The sequence below is a fragment of the Peromyscus californicus genome, unplaced genomic scaffold (genome assembly GCF_007827085.1).
Source record: "Peromyscus californicus insignis strain IS unplaced genomic scaffold, ASM782708v3 Scaffold_7__1_contigs__length_154581171, whole genome shotgun sequence".
Taxonomy (NCBI): Eukaryota; Metazoa; Chordata; class Mammalia; order Rodentia; family Cricetidae; genus Peromyscus; species Peromyscus californicus.
Window position 1 is genome coordinate 63750140 of NW_026294595.1, and position 11280 is coordinate 63761419.

The following is an 11280-nucleotide window of genomic DNA, read 5'->3' on the forward strand; positions in this document are numbered from 1 at the left end:
TACCAAGATCTAGTGCTCATGTTAATCAAACATGATTGAACTTCCAAACATGTCTAACCACACCTGACCACTAGTTGTGAGAATGACTACAGAGACATTTTCTCCTCCCAGATAAGCATCTTTTTTGTACAGAGGCAGGATATCTGCTTCCCAGAAAGATGGTATCCTAAAAGTGGATTAGAGAATCTGCTCTGGAGCTGAATCAACAGGACTTAAGCTCAAGCTGCTATGACACCCACATAAATTATGGGAATATATAGTAATTTTCCATATATACATATTGTACTCAATGCTAATTAAGCTACTTAATTAGCTTCAAAAATACCTGTCAAAAGCAGTGAATAAATATCCACCATATCATATTTAATTTGTCACACACTGAACAGATGGACACATAAAACTTGGGCACAATTGAAATTTTTAGGAATAGTTCTTCAAAGAGATATTATAACATGATGTTTAAAGAAAACTAAGCATAGATTGATTATGCATTACCTTAAAATTAGATGTTAGAACTAAAGTATTTTTATTGTTATTATATGATGCAATGTTTTTTGTTTGTGATGCAGCATGAATTAAAAGCAATCATGTACACTTACATCTGAAAATGGTATAAAGTCACATTTTATTCTTCATCTTTTCCAGAGCCTCTTTCACATCCTTGTTCCTCAAGCTGTAAATCAGAGGGTTCAGCATGGGAATCACTAGAGTGTAAAATAGTGAGGTCATTTTGTCTTGATCTAGGGAATAGGAAGAACTTGGCCGGAAATACATAAAGAGCAGAGTTCCCTGAAAAATTGCAACTGTAGTCAGGTGAGAGGCACAGGTGGAGAAAGCTTTGAACCTCCCCTCAGCAGAGTGAATCTTCAAGACTGCCGAGATGATGTAACAATAGGAGACAAGGAGTCCTGAAATGGTGCTTATCTCAATAAACCCCCAAACTGTGAATACTGCTAACTCATTGACCTCTGTATCTGAGCAAGATATTAATAGAAGTGGAGGAACATCACAGAAGAAATGGTTGATCTCATTGGACCCACAGAAACATAAGCGGAAGACAAGGGTAGAATGTATCAAAGCATCAACTGTTCCAACCAGGTAAACCCCAGCCATGAACATAAAACACACTCTGTTTGACATGTTTGCTGTGTAGAGCAAGGGGTTGCTGATGGCCTGGTACCTATCATAGGCCATCACTGCCAGCAGAAGACACTCAGAATCAACAAAGGCACAGAGGGTGAAGAACTGCAAAACACAGCCAACCATGGAAATTGATTTCTCCTCAGCTAAAAGATCCACCAGCATCTTGGGTCCAATTGCTGTGGAATAGCAAAGGTCACAGAAGGAGAGGTGGCTGAGGAAAAAGTACATGGGTATATGAAGCTGAGAGTCCACTCTAATTAAGATGATCATCCCAAGATTGGCCAGTAGATTAACAAGATAAACAAGTAGGAATGTGGTGAAGAGGGCCACTTTCATGTCATGGTTATTAGTAATTCCCGAGAGAATGAATTTGTCCAGAGAGGAGCAATTTCCCTTGTCCATCTTTCTTGGATAAACTTTAAAAATTAAAAATGCATAGGTTCATAATACTTTTATTACATAGAGCATTATTTTATTTTTAATTTCTTTTATCATCAGAAATTCATAAAATTATACTTCATTCTTCAAAGAAGATAGAATTAATTTTAATAATCCATCTGATATAACAATTAATAAACTTTGAAAACTAGAAGGTGTTCTTGACAAATATTACCATCTACACATTAGTTTCCCTGAATTTGACTTCCGTAACAGGAATTATATATTTAGTATACTGTTATCTGATAATCTTAAAAATACCATATAATCATCTAAGTTAGTGGAGCTAATGGTCAGATATTGTAGTTTCAAATTCACTGAACTTAGTATTCAGTTATAAATAAAATTTATGCCCAACACATAAAGATGCTATGAAAAACTGTGAATTTTATAAGTGATTACTCTATCAATAATTAATGAAATACTTAATGCTTTCTACTATTTGTCAACAACATTTCTGTTCATTAGTATATGTTAAGTAACAAATAATTCCTGATTATTTTTGTTTCCAAACATCTGTGATTGTTTGGCCATCAAGCTTTTTGAATATTTTGGGAGGGCAATTGCTGTGGGATGGTCTGTATGTCAAATGTGTTGCTGATTGGTCAATGAATAAATCACTGATTGGCAGTGGCCAGGCCGGAAGTATAGGCGGGACTAACAGGAGGAGAATAGAGCTGGGAAGTGGAAGGCTGAGAGAGACACTGCCAGCCGCCATCAGGATAAGGAAGATGTAAAGTACCGGTAAGCCACAAGCCACGTGGCAAGGTATAGATTAATAGAAATGGATTAATTTAAGCTGTAAGAACAGTTAGCAAGAAGCCTGCCACGGCCATACAGTTTGTAACCAATATAAGTCTCTGTGTTTATTTGATCGGGTTTAAGCGGCTTGGGACTGGCAGGTGAGAGAGATTTGTCCTGACTGTGGGCCAGGCAGGAAAACTCTAGCAACAGGCAATTATAAACAAAGGATAAATCTTCTAATCATTCAAAGGAAAAGGCTACAAAAATAGTGTAAGTGACATGAAGTCACTCATGTATAGTCACAGCTGCACATATTGTGTATTTAATGTTACAAAATGTAAACATGAAGATTAAAAACTATCAAAATATATATCCTCATGTGTGTGTTCAGTTACATGAACTTTTATGATCTTCCAAGTGAATGTGACTTAGTTAACATTTAAATATTAGAATGTAAGGATGCATCTTTATGAGAGAATTTGACTCACTATTTATTATATGTCTCTCATCAAGTTTTGACATTCACACCTTAATATTTTAATATAATATTTCCATAATCTTTATCTCAATAAAATTTTATTAAAAAGTAGGTAAAAATACAGACAAGCAATATGCAGCCTTTGAATTCACATATGTATCTACACAGAGACCAAAATGAATAAATAATAGTTTCTAATAATCTCTTAAAGTAAAATAACTAAAATATGGTTTTATAGATACTAATAAGAGTAGTCAGAATCTTCCTGTACTGAATATAAAATAGTATTTGTATTAGATTTTAAACATATGATTCAAGTAGATTGTGAAAGTTAATTAATTTAAAAATTTAGACTTTTTCTGAAAAGACAATTTTTAATCTTGCATTATTGGATTTGGAATCTCAGGAGCTTACCTGAGGTGAGGTGATTTTTGGTGGCAGAGAATGGATGGCAACATTTTATTATAACATATACCACTTGAGACTTATATCCCTATAGTCTCTTTCCCTTAGGCTTTGTTGCTGTGGAAAACATGATTACTATTTCTCATAGACTTATAATCCCCTGTGAGTGCAGTAAGTTCCTAAATAAAGATGGAAATAAAATTTCTTATTATTGTCATCAACTTGAATTGTCGGAATGAATATTTCAGTTTAATTTTATGTTGTAAAATATATAGAACATATATATACTGCAAAATATAATCTGTATTTTATTTAACAGACCAGAATTTAATGAAAATGAAATTTCTGCCTGTGGAGGTCCGCAAAGGTTTCCTAGTGAGATTTGAAATTGCTTTACCCAGCAGGGCTGCATTAGAGAATTGCTTGACCACGTCTTTGGCTCCACCTCTTGGCATTCCTATAAAAGGCCCTTTAGAAGAGACAGAAGGGGCCAGTGTATATCGATCCAGGCCCTCCAAGGCTATCCTGTGTTTCTGTTTCTCTCCCCTCTATATTTCTACCTAATATCTCTTATCCCTCTCTCCTCAAGAGTACCCTGGAGAATAGTGGGAGCTGGCCTCCCCACATCTACCCCTAGGAAACCATATCTAGTATATTTATGTTCAGTTCATCTTCTTTTGACATACTTCACTGACTTAGTGGTTGTAACAACCTTTTGAAAATTTAATTGGTGTAACAGTTCATATGTTATTTAACTGATACTAGATGGATCCACACACTATATGCTAATTGCAGTCCTGTCCCTAGAATAACTTTTTAGTATATGCCCAACTGTGGTGCTTCCACTGTATTCTCCACTCCCAGTTCACAGAAAATTTCGTAAATGATATTTTCAGCATGACAAATGGTAAATTGTCTACTAAGAAATATAGCAGAAACAGAATTTCTCATGCATCAATTCAAATACAGGGTGTGTTAAAAGTAATGTAAAGTTAGCCAGGTGGTAGTGGTGCAGGCCTTTAATCCCAGCACTCTGGGAGGCAGAAGCAGATGGATCTTGTGAGTTTGAGGTCAGCCTGGTCAACAAAGCAAGTTCTAAGACAGACTCCAAAGCTACACAGAGAAAGCCTGTCTTGAAAATCCACAAAAGGAAAAAAAAGAAAACAAAAGTAATGTAAAGTTAAGGACTGAAAATATGATGATACAGTGACTAAGAGCACTTGTAACTCTTCCAGAGGACTGGGTTAGGATTTCAACACAAACAGGTGGTACACATACACAAAGACACACAAAAGACTAATTTAAAGAAAAACACATAAAGTCTTAAAAATAATTACATGAACAGTAATGTAAATTTGAATGGTTTATATTTAAAGAAAATGTATTTAATTACATATATTATCATTGTGAATTTAGATGAAATTGAATTAAAATTGAGAACAGTTTCTTCTGTTCATTATAGGTACATAAATGTTAATTTTATAATAAAGAAATGCTCATTAAATAGTTTTATTATGGTTAAATCATATCTATAATTTATTGGATTTTTAAAAATATCCAATGTAGCAAATACCTAAGAATTTTAAAACAATGATTCACTATAACATTTCAGCCACAAGTGCCATTTTCCTTAAAGAAAATACATTATATGTATTTTCTGATTTAAATAAGAAATATGAAAATCCCTTTAAGCTATTTTACATCTGTCCGTAGTTTAGCAATGGGCATAATTTAATTGGCATTTTCCTAATTACTGAAGCTGATGAAGCTTTTTTTGAATCATTACTTATATCTCTGAGTGAGAACAATCAGTTCAGACTCACCCCATTTGTAAATGGCTCACTTCTCTTCATGACTTCGGTTTTGGGGTTCCTTGTATATCCAGATAGTAATTCTCTATTGTGTATATTGTTGGCCCATTTTTTCTCCCATTCTGTGAGTATCCTCTTCACTTGTATGACTGTTTTCTTAGTAGAAACTTTTGGACTTTATGATTATATTTTTATTTAAGTTTTATAAATTTGGACTCAATTCCTGGACAGTCTTCTTTTTCCTTTCTATATCTTTTCTATACCTATATCTTGCAAGGCACTGCTTATATTTCTAATAGAAAATTCAACGTTTCAGTTTCATATTGAGGTTTTTGATCATTTTGAATTAAGTTTTGTACAGTCATAGAGATATGTCTAATTTCATTGATGTTCATGTGGACACCCAGTGTTTCAGTAACATTTGTTGAAGATATGGTCATTTCTCTGGTTTACGTTTTTGACTTCTTTGTCAAATCTCTGATGGCAGTACTTAGGAGGACAGATGTTTAGATATTCTGTTGGATTCTATTGGTCCACATGTGCAATTCTGTGACAGTACTATACTTTTTTTTAATTATAGCCCTGTAAAATGCATTGAAATATGTTCTGACAATACCTCAGCAATTTTCTTTTTGGTAAATATTTTTGCCCTATTTGGGGTCTTTTGTGATTCTGTTTCAATTTTAAAATATTTTTCTTTCCTGTGAAGCTTGAAATAGGGATTTTGATTGATAATGTGTTGGATCTGTAAACTACTTTTGGTAGACTTGTCAGTTTTACAATATTAATTCCACAACATGACACAATGAGAAACTGCAACTGATGTATTATAAACAATGTGTTACAGATGTAGTCAAATAAAGAAACCTCAGCTAAAATTAAAAGAAGAACATTATAACGCCTTAAAATATATTCTACTTGGCTGGAGAGATGGCTCAGTGCTTAGTATACCTTCAGTTTCTAGCACACAAATCAGGTGACTCACTACCTAATATTACTGTAGCCTTAGGGAATTCAATACTTTCTTTTGACTCCATGGGTACTATTTCTGTCTCTCTTCAACATAATGTTATCTCTGGTACTTTCGCCTGCTTTTGAAACACCTTTCCTCCTGTTTGGTTGCCTTGTCCAGCATCAATAGGAGGACTTTTGCCTTGTCTTATTGTATATTGTCTTGTCCTGTTTGGCTATTGTCTTTTGGAGGCCTACACTTTTTTGAAATGTAGTTGGACAGGGAGTGGATGTGGGAGAGAGGGGAAGTGGGGGAACTAGGAGGAGTGGAGGGCTGGAAAACTATGGTTGGGATGTATTGTATAAGAGAAGAATCTATTTTCAATAAACATTTTGTAAAGTAAAATAATTTCTTGAAAATATTTTGTGGTTAGGAAATTTGGGTGACAGTGACTTTCACTGCAATTAAAATACCTTTTTAAAAATAATATATCTATAAAGATTGTTAACTTTATTACTAACCAAAGAGTACTTTTAAAAGTGAAGATAGGAATGAATCCTGAGATTGAAGAGCACTAACTACTTTATCATGTATACTCACAAATATATGTGTATTACATATATATTTGTGTGTAAATATATGTATATGTGTATGTGTGTCTCTATATATATATATATATATGCCCATATATGCACATATACATACATTTGTATCTATACCTGTATACACATATATGTACCGTGTGGTGTCCTTATTGAAATAAATAAAGCTGTGAACACTTCAAGCTACATGTTTGCTAAAAATGGTGATGTATTTACAGTTAAGAATATAGAAGATATTAATTGGTCACACCAAAGCCTGGGGGAAATTATTTCACAAAGTTCAGTCCCAAATGACAGTTGGCATAATAAAATACCACTGTAACAGTGTTCAGGCACCTAAGAACTACTCTTCTCAGGTGGGTTCCTACATATCTCTGTTTTCAAAAACAGGGTAAGAGCAAAGCAGTTTCAATTTTACCTCATTAGAAACAAATTTTTTAGTGATGATTTTACTTCCTGCTCAGTTTTAAAGATTAAATCCATTGAATGAAAATAATTTTTTAAACTTGACTCTATAAAATCTTATAATATCAGCAACATAGCATTTTCACTACTTTATTCTAAGATTGCAACATAAGAATTTTTATTTATGCCCATATATATATATATATATATATATATATATATATATATATATATATTTAAGTGATTTAAATATCAAGTAAAAACCATTGGATTACTGTGTCACAAATAATGCTTGCAATGTTATTGCATTATGAAATACTTCCCATATTATTTACATAATCTAAAAAAGGCAAAAGTACCATCATTGATATTCTAATATTTATCTAAACTCACAGGTATATGCATATATACATATGTGAAACACATACATGAAAAATATATACATAGACAAGAAAGCAGACATATTTTAGAACATTTATTGTGCTCCATTCTTATTGATTTTTTTAATTGGTAAGAAAATGTAAGTAGTGAAACCAAACTGTAATGAAAGCCTTTAAGGTCCAGCTTCCAAGGCTTTCTCCCAGAGTTCAAAGGAGACTCTACAACCAGCAAAGGGACTAATCTAAGGAATGGTAAATGAATCTACTCACATCGTGTTCTTTCTATCCAAGTCGTTTATTATTCTGCCTCTGTTCTTCTCTCTTTGTTCTGCCCTGAGTCTCCAAAGTTTTCAGTTTTATACACATAAGAAAAGCAATTCTCTGGCCAATGCAAGGTCACAAGGCTTCAATTCTTTGAGGATCATAAAGGCAGATAAGAACTTCACAAGGTGGAAACTGTCAGGCTTCCTTTATGGCTCAAAATGGGAGTGAGTAGTAAAATCCTCATTGAACCCTTAAAGGGAAAGGGTCAAATGAGAGGGAGAGAGACTTTAAACCAATAGGGAAATCTAAGAAGGGAAAAAAGCAAATCCGTGTGTAAATATTGCATTCCCAAGTGTGGTTAAATAATAAGCTGATTAATAAACTGAGGTGAAAGTAAGTACAACGTATTAAGAAGTTGTTAGTGTCAGGTTAGCTTGGGGCAGCATTTTCTTATCTTCTGGCGAGGTGAGCTCAGGGCATGCTTGTACCCTATCTATCTAAAGGCTGTCCTTGGGTGTCTGAAAATGTCTCAAATGAAATAATTTTGTTTGGATGTTTAACACTGACCAAATGCCTACCAATGAAGATAATAGCAGAAAGGCAGACTTCTAAATTTATGTTAGAAAAGGAACAAAGACCTGCTTGTGGAAAACAGGTTTTGACTGTGTGACTGTTTTTACACATAGCTAAGGGACATTATCAATGTAGCCTAAATGCATAGGGAAAATTGTGACAAATGGATGATCAAACACTTCTAAACTGTGGGAAATTAATTTTCCCCAAATTTGTAACAAATGGGAAAAGGCCACACCAAGAATCTACAGCAAGAAAACACACAATTCATTCCAAAGGCAATAATTCCAAAATGCCTTGTATAATGGTTTCCTCCAGTAGACTCTTTAATACTAGTAGGTTGACCTTATCAAATTACCATTGAATCTCTATTGCATAATCCTGTGTCCTGTAATGTCTCCTGATAATTGCTCCTGACACAACTGCATGTGATTTATTTTATGGATGCTGCTTGTTTTTTACCATCTAACTTGTCAGAAGAATTATCCTTTGGTACCAGACCACTGCTAATGATGGGTAAGGAGTACTATTGCAAAACATAACAGATTCTAAAAATCAATGATCAGATAAGTTATCTTATATCTCAGTAAATCCTAAGGTAACATTACATAGACCAAGAAAAATGGCTAGCCTTTAAACTATATACATACCACCAACAAAATCATTCAGCAGATTCTATATTTATGTATATTTGTGCATACACACATATATGTATATGTGTATATATATATATATATATGAAATATAATAAAAGGTTGCTGTCAGAGAGTGGGGTCATGGAGTGGGATAAAGAGGGTAGCTAGGGTGGGGCTAGACTGAGAAAAGGGAGGGGGAAGTGATGTAACTTTATTTCAATTAAAAACATTTAAAAATAAAACAAAAAAGCAATAACTGTCTTTGTTGTTACTAATAAATTATTGTGTTTTGCATTTCTAAAACCAAGTATTTGTAGTCATTATTATAGTAGCTATTAATCAATGACTATTTATAAACCAATACATTTTTTAAGCTCATTTGATCATTTAGAAATAAAATAACGAATTTAATTCGTGTATTAATACATTAAAGAATAGAAATAATGTCCTCTTTCATTTATAGCCTGTGTCTCTAACATCTATATTTATTTCATATTATTACAAAGATCAAATGAGAATCCATATATCAAAATCAAACTCTTGCAATAAGTAATGTTTGCATTATGTACATTACAGAATTGGCGAAAAGTGATTAGCCTTTAATAGTTCATAGATGCTTCTCAGTTTCTCATCTGTCTATCTCCAATAACACTGTTGTTATTAGCAAATAGGTTAAAAAATGGTTATAAGAAAGAAACAGCACTCTGACATTTTTATGCTGTAAAATAGATGAGAAATGACTGAATTATATTCTACCTCATAAATACTTTGTTGATATCTAGAAGTTAAAATGCATTTGTAATTTTTTCTAGTTATTTCCTCACAAGCATAGAGCGGAAGAAAGAATGGATACAGGAAATTGCTCATTGACTGAATTTATTCTTGTGGGAGTTACCAATAATGCTGAAATGAAAGGGACATTTTTTGCCATATTTCTACTCATCTATCTCATCAATCTTTTGGGGAATCTTGGTATGATCATTTTGCTAAGAATGGATCCCCAGCTCCACACACCTATGTACTTTTTCCTGAGCCACCTCTCTTTCTGTGATCTCTGTTATTCCACAGCAATTGGTCCCAAGATGCTGGTAGATATATTTGGCAAGAACAAGTCAATTCCCTTCTGGGGCTGTGCTATCCAGTTCTTCATTTCCTGCACTTTTGCAGATTCTGAGTGTGTACTGTTGGCAGTAATGGCCTATGATAGGTACCAGGCCATTAGCAACCCCTTGCTCTACACAGTGAACATGTCCAGCAGGTTGTGTTCCATGCTCATGGCTGGGGTTTACCTGGTGGGAACATCAGATGCTTTGATACATACAACTTTGGCATTCCGTTTATGTTTCTGTGGATCCAATGAGATTAACCATTTCTTCTGTGATTTACCTCCACTTTACCTTCTTTCCTGCTCAGATACTCAAATAAATGAGTTGGCATTATTCACTATTTATGGTTTCCTTGAACTGAGCACCATCTCAGGAGTCCTTGTTTCTTACTGTTATATCATCTCATCAGTCTTAAAAATCCGCTCTGCTGAGGGGAGGTTCAAAGCTTTCTCCACCTGCACCTCACACTTGACCGCAGTTGCTATTTTTCAAGGAACTCTACTCTTCACATATTTTCGTCCAAGTTCTTCTTATTCCCTCTATCAAGACAAGATGACTTCTCTGTTTTACACTCTTGTAATTCCCATGCTGAACCCACTGATTTACAGCCTGAGGAACAAGGATGTAAAAGAAACTCTGAAGAAAATTAAAATAAATAGATGGTTTTAAATATTTCATCAGAATCATCACCACATTTCTTCATTCACATGCAGTTTTAGCTATTCGCCATGTTTTCCAGGCTTGTGTTGAAATTGTGAACCCTTTGCCTCAATCTCCCACATCTGAAAATATAGGACTAAGTAAGCTAGCTTGTCTTTGCATTGCGTTTTATTAAATTGAAAGCAATAGCATCTATACAATTACTTTACTCTTCATTTTGATGTTTTTTTTTTCAAGTCTCATAGTGAAACATTATTTTCATAATACAAACTTATGGACACCTACCAGTAATACTAGAATTATACAAAAAGTGGCAAGATAAATCTGTGTCAAAGTAAGGCTAGACTACATAATTGGATTATGGATTATAAACCATAAGCATTATGCTATATTATGTGCTTTTCTGTATTATAAGTTTTTTAATGCTGAATCATCTTTTGTTTATGATCATAAGTGCTATCTTCTAATGTAAGTCATGGACATATGCTGTGGGATGGTCTGTATGTCAAATGTGTTGCTGATTGGTCAATAAATAAATCACTGATTGGCCACTGGCCAGGCAGGAAGTATAGGCGGGACAAGGAGGAGAATAAAGCTGGGAAGTGGAAGGCTGAGTCAGAGACACTGCCAGCTGCCACGATGACAAACAGCATGTGAAGATGCCATAAGACACGAGCCACGTGG

General features: G+C 34.1%; 2 protein-coding genes across 2 annotated transcripts; one reads left to right on the forward strand and one right to left on the reverse strand.

The window, feature by feature from the left end:
* Nucleotides 1-618: 618 nt before the first annotated feature.
* LOC128101796 (olfactory receptor 5W2-like) lies at nt 619-1545 on the reverse strand. Its single transcript, XM_052725179.1, has one exon. The coding sequence runs from the start codon at nt 1543-1545 to the stop codon at nt 619-621; it is 927 nt and encodes a 308-aa protein (XP_052581139.1).
* An 8130-nt stretch (nt 1546-9675) lies between these two features.
* On the forward strand, nt 9676-10605 carry LOC128101792 (olfactory receptor 5W2-like). Its single transcript, XM_052725168.1, has one exon. The coding sequence runs from the start codon at nt 9676-9678 to the stop codon at nt 10603-10605; it is 930 nt and encodes a 309-aa protein (XP_052581128.1).
* The last annotated feature ends 675 nt before the right edge of the window (nt 10606-11280 follow it).